This window comes from Procambarus clarkii, chromosome 75 (assembly GCF_040958095.1).
Source record: "Procambarus clarkii isolate CNS0578487 chromosome 75, FALCON_Pclarkii_2.0, whole genome shotgun sequence".
In the NCBI taxonomy this organism is placed as follows: Eukaryota; Metazoa; Arthropoda; class Malacostraca; order Decapoda; family Cambaridae; genus Procambarus; species Procambarus clarkii.
In genome coordinates, this window is record NC_091224.1 from 25,000,508 (window position 1) to 25,021,072 (window position 20,565).

General features: G+C 39.3%; 2 protein-coding genes across 3 annotated transcripts in view; one reads left to right on the forward strand and one right to left on the reverse strand.

Annotated features, from left to right (window-relative positions):
• Positions 1-714: 714 nt before the first annotated feature.
• lovit (loss of visual transmission) overlaps positions 715-20,565 on the forward strand; it is a 76,364-nt gene continuing 56,513 nt past the window's right edge. The window contains exon 1 of the mRNA XM_069313397.1: positions 715-988. The gene's annotated coding sequence lies outside the window, so the exon portion shown is untranslated. The remainder of the gene's footprint in view (positions 989-20,565) is intronic.
• LOC123771668 (uncharacterized) lies at positions 3,356-15,122 on the reverse strand. Of its 2 annotated transcripts, none has more exons than XR_011224705.1 (2): positions 14,939-15,122; positions 3,356-5,237 (listed from the first exon to the last, which is right to left on the reverse strand). XR_011224705.1 is itself a non-coding variant. In XM_045764298.2 (2 exons), exon 2 carries the CDS (start codon positions 10,975-10,977, stop codon positions 9,850-9,852), a length of 1,128 nt encoding a protein of 375 aa, XP_045620254.1. In that variant the 5' UTR covers positions 10,978-11,216; positions 14,939-15,092; the 3' UTR covers positions 7,755-9,849. The 2 variants fall into 2 exon arrangements, 1 of the variants encoding a protein (XP_045620254.1); XM_045764298.2 differs by lacking the exon at positions 3,356-5,237 and adding an exon at positions 7,755-11,216 and having other exon boundaries at positions 14,939-15,092.

Genomic DNA, 20,565 nt, shown 5'->3' on the forward strand with positions numbered 1-20,565 from the left:
ATAAGCAGCTTTTGCGATTTTAGGTGTTAAAAATTGTATTGTAAATAGTTCCTAATGTGCTTAGCTATTTATATACCAGTTATTGTAATTGACGTTGGAGGTCAAATAATTGGAAGATTTAAATAATAATTGCTAGGCAACAAGCCTAGCAAGCTTGATGTCTCCCGACAATGGAACTTGTATCTAAGGGTCGACAATATGGGGTCACCTACTAATATCTGCAGACTTATAGATATTACTAAATCTAGGTTAGGCTCATCTATAATTATTTCCGAGAGTTTGCAACCCCATGCTTATGAAGATATAGCTAAATATGAACTTTGTCGTCAAAATTAGTTACATACCACATCACTGCGTAATTAAATATGAGCACAAACATCCAAGAATTTCAAACAACTCGTCAGTTATTTACAATAACTATCAAAATGTTTAATCCTGAATTACATATTACTCAAAATCCTAGACAGGCATCCAAAGTTTGCTTACTATAAATATTTGCACAGACAATCACCAGAGAAGGCTGGCTATATATATAAAGACTAGGCTGCATATAAATTTGATTTGATCACAGGTTAAGTCAATATGACCGTACTTGTAACTACATTTATTTATTTATTTATATATATACAAGAAGGTACATTGGGATTGTGAGGATACATAACATAGTAATAACATTCTTGTAAAGCCACTAGTACGCGCAGCGTATAGTGTTGTATTTAGACTGCTGCCGTTGATGTGTACTGGCAAGGCCAATAACAACCATAGCGTGGCTGGTAACGACGGAACACCTCGTTCACTGTTGTCACAGATGAACAACGCCCAAGGTGACGACTGTTCAGAACAGCTGTGTGCCCACCAGTGTGGTCCAGAGCGGCGTCAGCACCACTACGGTCTACGCTCACGGATACACGCGGGACACCCGTAATATAATGTAGACACCACAAGAGAGAAGTACAAGTGAGGTGTTTGCCTATCTTCTTCCAAAGAGGTAAGTGTCAAGACTTACAGTGAACTACGAGTTTTAGTACATCGTATGTGCAGGTAATGGACATAAATGACCCTCGATTAAGGTCATCCCTGTAGGAGCTTCCCATTATCTTTTATTTTTAATTCATGCATACAATAGTTTTTCCCATTTTTTGTGACGCCACCAGCACGCATAGCGTTTCGGGCAGGTCCTTAATCCTAATTTTTCCTGGAATACGACCCGCCAAATCGTTTAACCAGGTACCCATTCACTGCTGGGTGTATAGAGGCTGCAGTTAAAGATTGGCGCCCAGTCAGTCCTCCCCGGCCAGGATACGAACCCAGGTGAGTGTCTTGCTACTGCAATACGAGGACAGCTATTATCTTATTTATACAAGAGTATTTACAATCTTGTACAGCCACTAGCACGCTTAGCGTTTCGGGCAAGTCCTCAATCCTAGTTTTCACACACGTACACACACACACACACACACATCCCCAGGAAGCGGCTCATAGCAGCTGTCTAACTCTCAGGTACCTATTTACTGCTAGGCAAACAGGGGTATTAGGTAAAAACACTACCCATTTGTTTCCACATCCGCCGGAGATTCCAAAAGACTCCTTAGGACTACGAACACGCAAACGCTAGCCACTCAGCCGTCAGGCCTTTATCTTCTGATACATGTTGATTTATAGTAGTTTTTGTAGCAGAAAATTTAAAGCCGTATTTGTTAGCCTATAGGAGGATATGCTTTCATTGCAAGTTGATGTTGAACAAGGATATACTGTAATCGACGGGTCGGCAACAGCAACAACAGACTAAGTCAATACAAGTCGCAGTACAAAACCCGTCGGGAGAGGTCCATTAAGACTATAGATAAGTGATCTATTACTTACACTACTCTGATTGGATACTTCCTCATATTGGCAATTATAAAAACGGTAAATGGTCCCGAAGTTTGTTCTAAAACCACGGTCTGAGTAGGTTTGAAGGAATAGTTGCAAATTGCCTCATAGGCCAGACGAATGCAATGTGGCTAAAATGTTACATGTCCAAGCAGTCATACCTTTTAGTTCGTTGTTGGGGATAAGGCCTACACTCTGAAGTGTTATGAAGACCACAACCATAGCCTAATGACCAACATAGTCCAAGATTGTGTTGTGAGGGGGAACACATACACATTGTATGTACTAGCTCTATCTAGAAATTCATCAATATTTGTATTACACCTTGTATGTATGTACTTTACCTGAATAAACATTTTAATTTCAAACAATCGACTTGAAAATGGTCCAGGACGGGTCGAAATGTCATCGTCCCTTCACTTTCTAAGTGTGTGGTTTAGTCAACTTATTTCAGCCACGTTATTGTGACTCCTCGTCTGCATAGTCGAGGACTAAAAGTGGGTACACCTCCAGGTATGTCATTCCTTTGGTTTGGCGTTGGCTTAACACTACCAACCTATGGAAGGTTATTAAGCCCACCATAAAACTGCTTGCTGATCACCCAGCAAGTACAACTTACCTTTGACAGCCGTGGGGACGCTGATCCCGGGAATCGAGTGTGTGCACTTCTTGGTGTGTATGGTTATCCTCTTGTCTTTAGTGTTTTTGTATGGCAAATTATAAAAACGACTATTACCCACTTACCCGCCGAGAAAGCATTCTGAACATAAACCTCTATATCTAGACTAGTAATACATTTCCGGAAATTAAATTGGGATGGAGGCAATGCTTATTCCAAAAACTACCCAAGGCACGTGTTAATCATGCAATTAAAAATCTTGCAGACACAACTAGTTAGGGCGGTGGCAGATTGTCGTCAGCGACTGCTAATATATTGTCATGAACCCCAGACGACTCCTGTGAGCGGTAGCGGCAGTGTAACAGGATAAGAGGTCACACAAGATCTAACGTGGATCTCGGCGGGTAGTTTACAGAAGCTTTTACATTATATTTGTACATAATGTTCAAGAAATGTTTGAATATTCAATTCAAAATTATCTACTACCAGAAATTGTAATAAAATATTTCGTTGTTAACTGTAGGAAGCAAATGCGAGTGACAAACCTTTCCACCGTCACCCACTGGATGGGGCGGTGTGTGTAAGCATGAAACTAGCTCACTGAACATGTAATTTGTTTAACTTGAGACTATACAAGTTTGGTGCCTTCTTTTGATAATTATTTACTTGAGACTATACATGATGGATATGGCGTACATAATAAATGAACTAAACTAAACTTCTTACCTAAGGTAATTCTGAGAAGAAAGCACTAAGCCAATAAGACTATACTGTATAGTACTTTGAAGATACCAGACAAATTGGTATTGGACGGAGGGAAGGAATGGTGCGCAACCTCTTGAAACTTCGGGAGTCGAACACAGATTGCAAGCAAAGCCTTTATTATAATGATCAAGCAGCTTAGGTATACACAACAATGTGGTGTTACCCCATTCTCTATAAAAGATTAGTGCAGATAAAAAACTAGCTCTAAGTTCTTTTAATATCCCAATCTCACAGGATGGTTAGCCTTACGTGTTATCAGGAGGGAACATGGTGTGTACAAGGTAGTTCTAAAGTAGATATACAGAACTTTACTAAAATACACACATTGAGTCTTGTAGTATACTGTACTTAATAGAAAAGGGAGTTTGTACAATATAGGGAGTACGCAGATGAGTCACAATAACGTGGCTGAAAAATGTTGACCAAACCACACAAGAAATTGGAGAGACGACGTTTCGGTCCGTTCTGGACCATTGTCAAGTAGATTCATTATCATAATCGACTTGATAATGGTCCAGGACGGACCGAAACGTCGTCGTCTCTTCACTTTCTAGTGTGGTTTGGTCAACATAGTGCTGTACCATATAGGGTTTGAGTATAGTATTGCACAGGTGGTTATTCATTTATAGGAAGCCTTACTAAAAGTCCGGCATTGTTACTAGCTTTATTTAACTTGGGATCTAATATATCAATTTCTCCTGAATCAGGGAATACTACAAATATTCAAGTTATGAAATTCTTCCACACAAGAAAGTGAATATAGTACTGTATACCGTTTACCAAACTTTATATCCTCATGCATGGAAATATTTTCCATGCATGAGGGATTGTATTCTCCATCATGGAAATTGCCTTCATTACTTTCTTTTTCCTCCTGTAGATATTGTTAATTTTCCGCTGGTTTACATATCTCCTCTGCTCAAGAAAGCACATGCTGTATAGTGTTCACCACTGTATTCATTCATGGAAAAATTATCCTAGGGCTATTACTTTTATCAAGTTAATCTCTTAAATGAATATGGGATTAAAGATTCACTAAATCTTTTACTAAGACTGTATTTCCTTATTAATATAAATTTCCCCCCTGGGACATGTTCCTGTCAGTGTCACTCTTATTGTCACTTTCAGGCTCACTCTTAATGTCAATTCCAGGCTCACTTTTATTGTCACTTTCAGGATCACTCTTATTGTCATTTCCAGGCTCACTCTTATTGTCACTTCCAGGATAACTCTTATCATTCTCAGTATCACTTTCATTGTCACTCGACACAAAATCAGGCCCCTCTTCTTCAGTTGGTTCATTTGTTAGAGTATAATCATCCATGCAGAATGCTAAAAATAAGTCATTTTCTGTAAGGTATACAACATTCTTGTTATTGGTTGACTCCTTAACAGCACTACGCTTTATATTCTTGCACATATTTTTAGCATCTTTCATTCGAATTTCATCGCACATTGTAATGTACTGACTTTCTGCGTACCTTTTCAGAATTTTGTCTTGGTGACCTTTTAGACCAGTAATCGTGTGCACACTTATGTCATATTCCTTCACTAAGCTTTTTCGGTGAAAAACCTGCATAATTTCTCTTCAAAATGTCAACCTTTTCTTCTATTGTCAGTGGCAAATTCCTGCGCTTTGCAACATTTGCTGCACTGCTGTCAGCAATCCGGAGAGATCTCTTGGAGGCCATTATTAGGACAACAATATGAAAAATACAGTAAAGACCACATGCACAAGTCCAACAACTAAGTCAGTAAAAAGGGGCAGACTGTTGGTGCTGGCCAAGGAAACACTCGCACCAGAAACTACGGTTTCTGTGAATATAATTAAAAGAAACTAAAAATGTGTGAATTTTTAGTTTTCAGTAATAAAAAACACCTTAGATTCTCTACAGTACACGAGAGGGCACTAATAAAGTTAACAAGCTTCCACCAGAGGCTCTGCAGGCTGAACTTCCACACAGCTGTTGTGTTCCCTCACCTGTGAAAAGGAAAATATATTAGTGCCGATACACAACACTTATCTACTTCTAATTGCTGTACAAAATATTGGCTACCTATTACGGTACTTTAACTGTTCTTGTTTTAGAGATCAACTTAAAATTCCCCTTTCCTACAGGGGGTAAAAGATGCAACTGTAGATAAGTTTACATTAGGTATTTTAAGCAAGATGCCAAATATGAAAATGTTATACACTTTATACTACATTATATACTAAGTCATATACAATCTGGATCTGGATGGGGTTCTGGGAGTTCTGCTTCCCAATGGGTCCAGCTTGACTTGTGAGAGCTTGCTCAAACAGGCTGCTGCTTGGAGCGGTCCACAGGCCCACATATCTACCACAGCCCAGTTGGTCCTGCCCTTCTTGAAGAAAACTATCTAGTTTTCTCGTGAAGGTGTCCACGTTTGTTCCAGCAATGTTTCTTGTACACGCTGGGAGTATGTCTAACAACTGTGGACCTCTGATGTTTATACAGTATTCTCTGATTATGCCTATGGCACCTCTGCTCTTCACTGGTTGTACAGTATTCTGCATTTTATTCCATATCATTCACTCTGGTATGTTGGTATTTTATTGTGTAGATTTGGGATCTGGCCCTCCAGTATACAAGGTGTTACAAGAGTTCATATCAGTATACAAGAGATACAATTTCCAAAAATAATTGCCATTAGGCTGTACCACTCAATAATGTCACAGTCTTAGTCTTAGGATCACACACATAAGTACTGCATTGTCAGTTTTAAATCAATGTGCATTCTCAAGATATCACATGGGATAAACCATACTACAATAGGGCTGCAATACTCAATTTCAATATACATTAACCATACATGTTTGCTTAAACTTAAGTTCTGGGTATTTTAAGTTTCCAGTCAATGTGATGAGGCATTGTTAAGATACTGAATGGAAACCAGTCAGGTAAAATTATATGAATAATAAAAATAACTATGAAAAAATCATAAGTTATTCCTATCAAGGAACAAATGGGCATGCTCAGTCATTATTAAATAGTATATTCAAAATATTGTAAAATATTTCAGGAAGTAAATGTAGTAGTAAATTTACCGTCTGGATGTCCTTCCCTCGATGCGTTTTGACTGTAGTCAATCGAGATATCCTTTGCTGAATAGCGTATCATAGAATGTGAGGTGTTGTATTGATTAGTGTTAAAATAAGAACATGAAGTATAATGAATAATAGAGCATGTAATGAGAACAGGCAGCTGGAAGGAAAGTGGGGTGGAGAGTCTATAGATGGCTGTTAGAGGGGTGTAATGATGACAGGCAGATGTACGGAAATGGTGAATTGGACAGGATCAAAGTACTGTAGTGATGTGTTGTTTGTTGATGTGGAGGTATCAGGGTGATGGTGTACTTACCCATCATACTAGAATATGGGGGATAGAGGAGCCTCTGACCCTTATTTACTTGGTGCATTTTTTTTTTAAATCATTGATATTAAAGCTATTACTTGATATTCAAGTTGTGGATGGTGATGGTTTCATGTCTACTCCTTTCTGTGCATTTTAATTATTTGGGCATTACATTTATTTGTTAAGTCACTCCAATCTATCCTCCTGTTTAGATAGTATTTTTTGTAACTATGTGCACCATTAGTACAAACATTGATGTACTAAGCAATTATAGAACTTTGTACTATTCACTTTATAGCTAGACAAATGAAGCTAAATCAAATATTCCTAGGCCTAGTATAGCACATGCATGTACTATATTAGGTTACTTTAACTAAAGTATGTACAATACTACCAAAACAGGAGGACGGGCCGACTACCATTGTAGAGCACAAAAGCACACTTTCTTCATTACTTTTGTTGTCTGTAACATCACTTTACATGAGCTCATTCTTTTGCATAGTACATTCAAACTGACTAGAAACAATAATGGTCCTAAGAGTAATATTTGGGGTACCCCTTATCACAGCCCTCCAGATAGATATTAGACAATGTACCAGTTGCCTCCAGATACTAGTTAGTATACCAGAAATGTAATCAAGTGTACCGCAGATGTATTTGCTAAGTACTAGGTGGTATACAGTACCATATGCAGGCGATGAGTCACAATAACGTGGCTAAAGTATGTTGACCAGACCACACACTAGAAGGTGAAGGGACGACGACGTTTCGGTCCGTCCATGGAACATTCTTAAGTCGATTGAAAGTTGACCTGAGAATGGTCCAGGACGGATCGAAACGTCGTCGTCCCTTCACCTTCTAGTGTGTGGTCTGGTCAACATACAGTACCATGGTTATATTTCCTTGAATGTCCAAGTTTTGTTGATCAGACAGATGCTTCCCACAAACACAGAGAAAGATGCCAATGAACATAATCCTAGACGATAATGATCTTTGCTAACTTATGGTAAGATACTGTATATAAAACCAATTAAGTGCTTGCCATACAAGACTACAAAACGTTTCCAAAATAGTAGTACTGTATAGTAAATAAGTGGTAAAGTGAAAAAGAATACAAGACAGTACTATAGTCTTTATTATCAAGAATAGTAATCATAAAATACAAAAATATTTTATTCTGTTGCTATTAAATAATATAAAAGTATATGAGTCCTATTCTGACATTTAACTATTTTCAAGTAACATACTCATAACTACTCAAGTTATAACTGTGTATCTCTTAAGTTATTGCATTCATAAACCAAAAAAAGGCCAGAAGAGAGAATATGCTCACGACTTACAAGGTTTCATTATAATAGCAAATGAATGATTAATTATATATACAGTATCACAAGAAGAGCACCAAGCCACATAGGCTACCAGTATAATATTAAGACACCCAACAATCTGCTATACAGCACTTGAGTATTATAACCAATCATCAGGCTTCAAGGTTTTGGGAAATTATACATTTTCTTTATTTTTTTTATAAATTAACATGTCACTATATTCATAAAAGTAGTTTTTATAAGTGGCTTTTTACTTAGTCCTCACTCTGACTTTTGTGTTTCTTGAATTACAGCCAGTCAATGCTATCCAAAATTATTTTTCTGAAAGTCCATAAAAATGCCCCATAATTAGACCGATACAAATAATAGCCCTGAATACTGTATCTAAATGTCATTTAGATTATTTGGGACACTATTTGTCAATTGTTGGTGATCACAATGTCAAAATTCAAATACAGCTCTTGGCAGCAAAAACACACACAATTCATTTATTATTTGATTTTATTATGTAGTTAGAATCATTCAAGAATATACAGTACAGTATATCTGTATATTTTACAAAAGTCTACATAACACGCATTCTTTACATTTACAGTATTTTAACACTAGAGTGGCACACTCAAGAGAGAGAGTGAGAGCAACTAGTCACTTGTACTGTACTTAACATTACAAATACTGTGAATAAACACTTTGAGTAAGTGAACACACAATGATTTGCAAAATAGTTAATTATATAGTGACATGTTAAATATTACAGTTTTGAAGGTTCATTGAAGTACATACTGTTTTGTACATAAACTTAACATTTTAATTAAATTACAGTATAGAGTAAACAAGAGGTGCACTCTTAGCACTATTTAATACTTGAATTATAACTTGTGCAACCTAATAAAAATAACCGAAATTAACAATGCACTAGCTGAAAAATGCAGTGCGGAAAGTATATGGCAATGAGCCAGTTCTCATATTCACTTCATTATTCATTATAAAGTATCTGCAGCATTTACTTTGCTTTAATGAATGTTTATAGTTAGCTTTTGTGTAAAGTTATGACAAAATTAAATGGGTACTTAAATAGTATACTATGCAATAGAAAAATAATAGGTTTGATTTACTTGACTTCACTTGGCAAAGTAAATTGCTTGGCACAGCTCTGATGTTTCATGTGGGAAAACCCAACAGTGTGTGAGAATGGGAGACAAAGTGGGAGAAAGGTAGAGGGGAAGACCATTATTCCTGATTTATTTAATTAGATACCTTCCTTGAATAACCCCCTGTATAGTGATTTCTTTGTGCATTTGAAAAGTGTGGGAGGTAGAATTCCTAGACTATAAGCCAGCGTATAGAGGGCATTCCTTGAAACACGGGTTAGGCTTCAGTGTAAGCCTCCTGGAATCTAGAGGATTCATTTGAATCCCAGGTTGCAATGCTTTTACCATGTTGTGGTGTAGTGGTCTAAGGTGTTTGCTTGGGAGTACCCAGAGCACAGGTTCAAATCCTCCCCATAGGTCCTACTGATTTTTTCACCCTCCTTGTATAATATATCCTATACTGTATTTTGTCACTGATCACCTATGAAAATTTGGATGACACAGTAATCTCTACATCCTTATAAAATGCTCACTCACGGCAATTACATAAAATACTCTACTTGCAAGGTAGACTTAAAAGAAATGAGGCCTCGATTGTAGTTATCCAGCCTGTCCTCATCTCTATGTGCACACACCTTTAGTGTGTAGCGGTCTACATTTGGAACACACAATTGCACTAAAGCAAGTTGAGTCGTGTACAGTATTGTACTCGATAGATACAGTAATGGAGAATTTACAATATTGTATACAGTCCTGTATAGGACTTGGGTATAATATTCTCCAGCTTCTTTTATTATTTATTTCTTGGAAACCTGCTTAAAGAAGTCCAGAATTGTTGCTTGCTGGATGTTTTTTGGCCACTGCTTTATCTGTTTATCCAGAATCTTAGACATTTTTGTAATATCCTCCTGAGTTATAGAACTCCTCTGCTTAAGAAAGCGAATATAGCATTTGCCAAGTTGTATTCCCTCATACATGGAAATATCTGGCTGTGGTTGTATTTCCTTATTAATGGAAATATTCATCTGAGATTGTATTTCCTCATTCAATGAAATGCCTGCTAGCGGCTGTATTTCTTCATTATTGGGCATAATCGGTAAATCGGGTATATTCTCCCGAGATTGTATACCTTCATACGTGGAAATACCTGCCTGTGGCTGTATTTCCTCATTATTGGAAATATTCTCCTGAGATTGTATTCCAGCATTCATGGAAATTTCCTTTCTCAGTTTCTTCTGAATCCTGTTAATACTTTTAAAATTATTTGAGGTCATAAAGCTCCTCTCCTCAAGAAAGCTAATATAGCATTTACCAAGGCGTATTCCCTCATTCAAGGAAATATTCCCAGAGGCCTGTATTCCCTCAATAATGGAAATATTAAATGGCTGCATTCCCTCATCCATGGAAGTCTTCTCCTGGGACTCATCACAGTCACTCTCACTGTTGCTTTCACTATCACACTCGGTGTCACTCTCATACTCACTCTCGCTCCACAAAAAATCAAGTCTTGTTTCTTCAGTGGGTTTGTGTGTTGGAGCATAATTATCCTCGCAAAATGATAAAAATAAGCCATTTTCTGTAACATTATTAAAATATTTGTATGTCTCACTATTGACTGGATGTTTTAAAGCTTTAGCCTTCATTTCCTTGCACATATTTTTGGCTAGTTTCATTAGCTTCTTATCATGTATTGTAATGTAGTCACTTTCAGCATAAGTTTTCAGGATTTTGTCCTCCTGTCTTTTTATATCATAAACGGTGGTCACAGATACATTAAATTTCTCACGAATAGTTTTCATAGGAAATCCTGCATACTTTCTCTTCAAAATTTCCACTTTTTCTGCTATTGTAAGTGGAAAATGCCTGCGCTTTGCAACACTTGCTATACTATAGTCATCAGAGAGTGATCTTTTCTTGGATGCCATTATTGTATGAGGGGGGAAGACAATGTGAAAAATGTAATCAATTCTCCTCGTACACCACCTTAGTATTCAAGGGCAAATCTAAAAATACAAACTGCAAAAATCTTGCAGTTTGAAGGAGTTTTCAAGAATAAAAGACAGCTTAAAGATTCTCTCCTGTACACAGTATTTGGTCATTTAGCAAGTTGCCATATCACTTGAAGTTCCTGAGACTGACTCTATGCAACTTTGTGTTCCTTCACCTGTGAAAAGGAAAATGTATATGGTATTAGTGTGCTGATTCACAGCAAGTACCTACTTCCACTTGCTATACAGAATGTTACTTACAATATTGTACTTTAACCAATTCTGAATTTTAATTTCCTAAAGGTCATAAGGTGCTAAAATAGGTACAGTATAACCTCTACATTGGTATTTTGTCAGTGAATTAACAAATATGATACACAATAGAAAATGTCCACCCCTTAATAAAAAAAAAAAAAAAAAGGTATACACAGCAATGTGCTGCTACCCTATTCTATACGAGATATTACACAGTGTAGATAAACAAACTACTTATAGGTTCAACTAATATTGCCATCTCACAGGATGGTTAGTCATATATGGAAATAGGGGAGATAATACCTGCCTTAATACAAAAACCAGAAAAAAATACACCAACCAGTAATGAAAGGAATCCTAGTTGTATGATTATTCATAATTACTGTTTCAAGTCAATGGATTAAACATTATAGGATATCTATCACATGAGAAAACAACAAAATTGTTTTGGAATTACATTACTCAATATCAATAATATCCAGAGTTTTGTTTCAAAATTAAACATGTACTGGGTATTTTAAGTTTCATTTCAGTATGATGAGGTGTTCTCATGATATTAAATTAGAAAATTTAATTGAAATAATAAGGAATAATAAATGAACATTACACAGCTTACACAGGGAGCCAGTCGGCCGAGCGGACAGCACGCTGGACTTGTGATCCTGTGTTCGATCCCAGGCGCCGGCGAGAAATAATTGGCAGAGTTTCTTTAACCCTATGCCCCTGTTACCTAGCAGCAAAATAGGTACCTGGGTGTTAATCAGCTGTCACGGGCTGCTTCCTAGGGGTGGAGGCCTGGTCGAGGACCGGGCCGCGGGGACACTAAAGCCCCGAAATCATCTCAAGAATTTTAACAAATTGCTATGCCCCTTCATTGCTTTTTATATCAAAATATTTAAAATGTATAAAGATGTAAGTAACTGTCAAAAGAAAATATATAAAGTGAATGTAGTCAGTCAACGAAGAAAAAAAAAGCACCCATATCCTGGGCTCGGCAGGCGTATAATACTGTACTGTACTGTAGTCTGATTTTTATAGTCAACAGAGAGTAAACCCTTGGAATTTTGTCTGAAGATGTAAATGCCAAGACATCACTCGTTTAAAATTCGGCTGGAAAAATTCTAGGTAAAAATATCTTTTTGACAAGATGCTGGTTTCCTGTTCCCCATCAAGGCCACTAGAAAAGATGGGCCCTCAGATAAAATGAATAAAGATAAGTATACAGTATGTACGGTAAACAGGTTATTTTAATTCTCATTAAATCATAAGTGAATCTAAAAAAAAACAACCTTTACTTAATCATAAGATTATGGATACATAAGATAGCCTATAGGATATGCAGTGGTGTGCTATTTGGATACATGCACATAGAGCAGTGTACTATTTTGAAAGAATTAGACAACTACTGTATTGCGTAATATGTGCCATGAGTTAGCGTGCTATGACTTGGAGGTGCTGAATGTTATGAAGACATTTCCTGTACCATGATGGTGCTTTTCAAATTGCTAGAGCAAACTTTATGGACAAAACAATGACTGTAATGTGTGAAAATAACACTACAAAATGTGCAAGCCTGTGAGTGCATGCCTGTAGGGATACAGTGTCATCTTCCTAGAAGGATGGACAATGTATGATAACAATAAAATTACTACAGGAAATAAAGGATGAGAATTTTGAGGAAATTAATAGAGGCAGGAAATGTATTGCATCACATCTACACCAATGGATCTGTTAATTGTACTAACGGCAAAGTTAGAGCAGCATAGTGCAATTAGAAATACAGATTCAGACTTATACCTCCTCAATGCAAGTAAAGCTCATTGCCATTGTTATGGCATTATAAAACTTCGAGGAGCAGTGATTTACACTGACTCAAAAGCTGCATAACAAAGCCTAAAAAAAGAAGGAAAAGCAGAACAAATGTTGAAATCATGATGTGTGAAAATGCTTATCAGGGGAGGGTGATAAGAGTCCCTGTGAATTTCTATAAATTTAATATATGTGGAAATGAATGAGATCTGCTGAGGGTGCTGAAGGTAACTCTTAGAACTACAAACTATAGGCTTAGAACTACAAACTATAGGCATCATCAGGCATGAGCATCACGACACTGTAAACAAGGAAAAAAGGATGGAACAACTTGACGATTCTTTACAGTACACGGGTACAATGCAGTTGCAGCCAACGACCTCAATCATTATGAATGGAATGGAGGTGGCCAAGGAAAAATGTTTTAAAGGAAGAGTTCATCTTGAATATAAGTTCCCATGGAGATTTGGGATGGAGACAACAGCTGGGATGCAGATCCAGAGTTGCTGAATCTGCAGTACGAGAGGAGAATACTGTACTGCCTTGACCACCAGTAAAGAAACTGGTGCCTACATAAAAGATTACATTAGAATTGTTTTTTATTATAATAAATCCTACATTGTTAGAGTTAAGAAATCTGTATTTGACTGTTTTTGTCCTTAAAAAGATTCTCTCTGTACCCACAACATAATGTAGGTTATGTTGTGGGTGCTTGTATAGCACCCTCCTGTTGGGAGGGGGGGGGGGCTGTAAGTGCTGTTATGGCAGTATGTTCTCTAACGTATTAAATTCACCTTTCACAGCAAAATTTAAATTAATGATTGAATTCATTTCTGGATGTATGGAAATAATGATGATCACAAAGTAAAAGGTGTGCACATAATTTGTTTTCTGGCTCCAGCCAGAAACGTGACACATGACCATACAGAATATTTTCCCTAGGCCTATTTCCCTTGTAACCTTTGATATGCTATTATGTACAAAGTTTGTGTTTCCCCCAAAGTGAAAAGGTGAAATGAAAGAGGTATCATTTATAAACCTCATTTATATACTTCAGGCTGATAACAACTATAGAGGAGGAACTTTGCCCGTTTAGTGATGGAGGTTCACTGTGAATTAGCCACCCACGCCCCACCTAACAGCCTATCCTAATCAACCACAGCAGCCATGAAAATATACGAAACCGTCGTTTGCGTGGTATTTGGAGAGGTAGGCCAGTCGTCTGCTTACCTTGGTGGTCACATGATATTCAGTATACTGATAATAATAATAAAGGTATTTTAATTATTTTATGAGGATGGAATTGGTTTCCCATTAGGTCTAGATATGATGAGTGTGATAAGGTGCGGTCCTCGTGGTGTAGCTGGTAAGACATTCGCCTGGCATTTCACGAGCACTTTGTCCCGGCCGAGGAGGATTTACTGGGCGTCAAATCCTTAACTGTACGGTACTGTAGCGCTTTATCATGGGTTCGTATCCTGGCCGGGGAGGATTTACTGGGCATCAAATCCTTAACTGGAGCCTCTGTTTACCCAACAGTAAAATGGGTACCTGGTTGCTAAACTATTTTTGGCGGGGTCGTATTCCGGGGAATACCACGATTAAGGACTTGCTCAAAACGCTGTGTGCACTAGTGGCTGTACAAGAATGTAAAAACTCTTGTATATAGAAATAAAAACAAAATAAGGTCGCAGTGTTTAATTGTGGCAGGCGTGACCCCCAAGCAAGTTGGGAACTTACCATAGTCTAAATTGAATTTATTGAGCCTACTTCCCTGACAGCCCGTCCTGGTGTAAACTTTAGTTCATATGCCTCTCAAGAAAAGCTCATTTACCTGTTGTCTTCTTTATGAAGCGTGGCCCTATTGTTAATGTTGATTTTATTTTGTCTTGGAGCTGGAGAGTCCACTACCACGTGATGTTTGCAAACTGTGGCGCGCTGTCTGGTGCCAGCCATAACAATAGTCACGCTACACTCGCCTTACCCCGAGTGCCTGCCATAACAATAGTCACGCCATACTCGCCTTCTCCCAGGTGCCTGCCATAACAATAGTCACGCCACACTCGCCTTCCCCCAGGTGCCTGCCATAACAATAGTCACGCCACACTCGCCTTCCCCCAGGTGCCTGCCATAACAATAGTCACGCCACACTCGCCTTCCCCCAGGTGCCTGCCATAACAATAGTCATAACAATAGTCACTCCATACTCGCCTTCCCACGTCTCGTCTACTAAAAGTCGCCATCTCAACGTCTAAAGCAGCGAATTTGTAATAAAAGGCCCAATATACCCACTCGTACGGGTTTCAGAGTAATATGTTTTAATGCACAGAACGCACTACATAATGGTTTTTATTAATATAATCAATGCACGTATTTAATAAAAAATAATGCGATAATAGGGTAACTTACCAATATTTGTAGCATGAAACATAATGGATGGGACTGCATGGATATGCGGTCCCTATCTCATTAGGGACCGCAAAGTCCCTAATGAGTATAAAACTATATACACAAACTCCATTTGTGGAGTTCATGTAGATCTCTTTGTAAGGCTTCAATATCATTATCATTTACCACTTTACCATAAATCTTTGTGTCATCTGCAAATATGATGATGTGGTTTGTAATAATCTCATCTATGTCTGTGATGTATATGACAAATAGGGTTGGTCCCAAAATGGACTCCTGTGGCACACAACTTCACATTTCTCCATTCAGATTCGTTTCCATTTAGCACGACCCTTTGTTTTCTTACTCTGAACCATTGTTTTATCCATTCTAACATTTTACTATTTATTTCATGGGCCTGTAATTTTCTTACCAGTCTTTCATGAGATACCTTAATCAAAGGTTTTAGTAAAATCCATATATACTACATCCACCTGAGGACCTTTGTGTGGCCCGTTTTCAAAAATGTGAGTAGGCTTGTAAGGCGGGATATATGTTTTAACAAACCCATGTGTCCATTGTACAAGATTGTTCACTGAAAAATATATGTTTTGATTCTCAAGACTGATGTCAAAGGCTCTAGTCCCATTCAATGTCTCAGTTTATTTTTCACAGACTTTACTCTAGAAAATACCCGTTCAACCAGGACATTACTGACTGGTAATCGGTATATTTTTCAGCGCAAACTCAGTGAGGACAATTATCATGGCGTTCCTGCAGCGTTGGTCCAAAATAACGACCCAGCTGTTGGAATTTGCCCCTCACAAAATGTTGGCCCAATCAGTGGTTAACCGTAGACGCCAATGGCTTTCAATTTCATTAAGCTTAGATTGGTCAGCCAGCTAGAACCAATGAAAATGAAGGGTGTCGTGTGGGATGGGGGGTGTTGTATCGTGTGGGAAGGGGAGGGAATGATAAAGCATAGTGGACACGAAAAAGATAAAGTAGAGAGGGAATCATAGTTTGGGAGAGAGGGAGCCTCTTCTCTGGGGGGGGGGATGGGGTGAGAGGGAGAGGAGTGAGAGGGGTGAGAGGGAGGCATGGGAGGGGATATAAGGCTGGTGGTGAGCATGGAAGAGACTTGTTGAGCGAGAGACACAGGAGGGAGAGGGTCTCAGTCGTCCGCCGTCCTCTTCAAACTTCCCGTGAAGTAACGCTTCTTAAGTTCGACTAAAAGTTACATATTTCAGTTGTTTTATTTGACTGTTTTGTTAATTTTATGAAAGTGTTGACTGATTTGGAAGGGGGAGATAAGTGTTAACTTGTTCATAATTTGTTACTGGTAATTTTCACAACTTGGAAAGCGTTTTCAACTTGGTAAAGCAAGCCATTTTAGACGCCAATGACCCCGCCTTGTCTCCTGTTAACGGAGGACCCCAACTGTTAATGGTAAGCTGTGGACCGTTGTTGTGGAACTAATGTACAATTTTCCTGTTACTAACGCCGTTGTCTGTGGACCATTGACAGTAGTGTAGTTGTCTGTGAATCACTGACAACACAATAGTAAAAATAAACAATAATATGAAACAAATAATAACTATTTTCGAATGTTTCTGACATTTTCATTCGAGCAGTTTTTTGAACTCTAGATAAAACCAATTATATTTCTTGTTAAAAATGTGTAGAATTCCTTTTACAATTAATATTTAGTTTTAGCAAAGCATCATTCACACAATGACAATATTCTAATTATACTTTGGCAAATTATAATTATTCTAATTATAATTTGGAATATATTGTAGCCTAACACAAATTTTTGGGACTCGCAAAACACTATGTACAGATTACAGCATTTTAGGTACAGTTTTTTGACGCAAATGTGACAACTGCTTCACAGATTATTATTGTTGCCAACTCCACTTCCTCGGTTACAGATTCCCTAGACTCCAGGTTACCTGTAGCCTGTACCCCAGAGGTACAGGCTACGGGTCATATAGACTCCAAGTTACCTGTAGCCTGTACCCCAGAGGTACAGGCTACGGGTCATATAGACTACAGGTTACCTGCAGCCTGTACCCCAGAGGTACAGGCTACGGGTCATATAGACTACAGGTTACCTGCAGCCTGTACCCCAGAGGTACAGGCTACGGGTCATATAGACTTCAGGTTACCTGTAGCCTGTACCCCAGAGGTACAGGCTACGGGTCATATAGACTACAGGTTACCTAGGGTGATCACTTAGCGAGCACTGTAGTATGTACGTAGCCTCAACAATGGTCTTTGTCCTTTGGTCTGTAAAACACCGGAAAGATGTTTCAATAGTAGTCTTTCTTATCACGCTTGTATAACACTTGGTTTTAATGTTTAATTTTCCTGCACGTGTTTTCCTTGGCGGGCTAGCCTAGTATTTTTATAGCTTTTTTCAATTTTTGTGAGGCTACTGTTTTATTATATACAAGTTTTTCCTATCACAGACGTGATATCTATATAGTATGTATATAGAAATCTGCTCAAATGCGAAGGGAACGTTGTGTAACAATTTCAAAGCAATCGCTGGAGAACTTTCGGAAATTTGCTATTTTGAACAAACGAACATTTCCATTTTTATTTATGTAGATTTTGTCATATTTCGTGCAAAAATCGTAACGTTTTGAAGGTGTTTGCTGGTGAGTTTGAGACACTCCGCCCGAGGTACCAAACTGTTGCTGGACAAGCGCCTCCAGCCTTGCCAGCGGCACAGCAACTTGTTGCTTCAACAAACTTGCACGATGATGATCAATAGCGTTGAAGATTTGCGTGTGTCTTGGTGGTGATGGCGCGAGGCTTGGCGCGGCTCCTGTCTTTCCTTCCCAATGTCTGGGACAGGAAGCCCTTCAGGGTTATCTAGGGCCTCCTTGACAAATTATTCTGACCTTCCCCGTCATGCAGCTCACAACAGCTGCCTGACTCCAGCACCTGTTGACTGCTAGATGCAGAGGCGTTAAGGCATAACGTGCCGAAACATGTCCATCCCAGCCGCCCGCCCCTCGCCTATCCCATCTCCTGTCCTGGTGGATTGTGGTGGACGGTGGATCATGTTGGAGTCTTGTGTCATTGAAGATAATATAACCTGTCTGTCTCGTATATGTTTATATTACCGCCCCGCTGTGGTGTTGGTGGTGTGGTGATTGTGGTGGATGAGGATGGTGTATTGTGTGTGTGTGTGGTATTAATTTGTATTTAATACTTGTGTCTGCTGAATCGAGCTGTTAGCTCTTGGACTCCGCCTTTTCTAACCAATCTATTTTTACTCCATTATGTCTGCTACATATATCTCTCTCTGCTACACACACACACACATCACATCACCAGGAAGCAGCCCGTAGCAGCTGTCTAACTCCCAGGTACCTATTTACTGCTAGGTGAACAGCGGCTTCAGGGTGAAAGAAACTCTGCCCCTTTGTTTCCACCTCGGCTGGGAATCGCACCAAGGCCCTTAGGACTACGACCCCCAAGCGCTGTACACTTAGCCGCGAGGCCCCAAAGACCTTTTGTGTGCGTGTGTGTGTGTGCGTACTAACCTAATTGTACTCACTTAATAGTGCTTGCGGGGGTTGAGCTCTGGCTCTTTGGTCCCGCCTCTCAACCGTCAATCAACAGGTGTACAGGTTCCTGAGCCTATTGGGCTTTATAGGTGCTACCACTCCACGGGCGACCAAGTGTAAGACTACCAACACGCCCGCCAGGGTTCGGCACCACCTCTCCTTCTGGCAGGTCTCACCCCCCCCCATGTACTCCCACCACCCACCTGCACCCCCGTCAACCACCCCCCACTACCCCTCACCACCACCTACCACCCCCCACACCTCCCAGCTATCACCATCACCTGATACACCACCTTCAATATCCTGACGGAGACGCTCCTACCTACCCCCCCCCCCATCACCGCACAGGTAAGTAACCCCCCCTCAAACCCCACCCCCCTTCTCTCCCCGTTCCTTTACCCCTACCCGTCATTATATCATTATCTCTCTGTCTATTATCATCTTTTTCTCATTCCCACATTCCCTAATCACCATCTCCCTCCATCTGACAGTTCCTCTCTTCTCTCATTTACTCCTCATGTGGCTCTTAGGACCTTCGGCGCCACATACTTCAGTACTTCCGTCTCAGATTCCCTTCTCTAGCTTTCCTCTGTTCCCACACCTCATCCCTTCCATTTCTTTCCCTTACACCTTTCCTTCTCTATACCAATAACTCACTCCCTTATTATCTTTCTCCTCCTCCTCCTCCTCCACGCTTTTCAACCTATCCCATTCTTTTCCCTCCCTCCCTCTCTCCCTCATTCATCCATCGCTACCCTTTCCATTCATTCACACACTCATTCCTCCCTGTTCCTCTTCTTCCATTCCTCAGCCCCTTCCTCTCCACCGTCTCTCTGTTGTCTCTCTCTCCCTGCCTCTCCACTTGGTTAGGATTTTTCTTGTTCAAATGTAACTGATTCAAATGTAACTGATTTTTCTTGTTCAAATGTAACTGATCGTATTTTGTACACCTTAGAATACACCTTAGAGCTCTGAGCCCGGGCTTAGAACGATCACACAGGTCGTAGAGGCTGTAGAGTGGCTGGGACACGAGTTGTAGAGGCGCTAGGCTCTCTACATATTCCTTTTCACTGTCTTCCTCACTCCCCACCACACCTCTCCCTCCCTCTACTCTCCATCTCAACCCCCCTCCCTCAACCCAGGTGACGTTGCGCCACGATAGCGGTTATCTAAGATCACTAATTACAAGCTCTACCATATAACGATTGTACAAGTTGTTGCGTTGACAGCTGTTGATAGTTTTGCTCGTTACATCGTTCAATTTTGTGTTGGTGGCGGTAACAGCACTAAAGTGAAGACACGTAAAATGTCTATAATTTGTGTAACATTAAGTTACAGATTGAAATCAAAATGGCGGCGTGTATAAGTGTTTTATAACTACTCATATAAGTGGTACTCATATAAGTATGAGGGTTTTAGAGCAATACTGGGGATCGAACTCACGTTTCTCGACTTTTTTTGTTTTAAATACTTTCTGATACTTTAAATA

Bases quoted from the DNA above. Each gene is read 5' to 3' on its own strand.
- LOC123771668 (XM_045764298.2), bottom strand. From the start codon at position 10,977: ATGGCATCCAAGAAAAGATCACTCTCTGATGACTATAGTATAGCAAGT.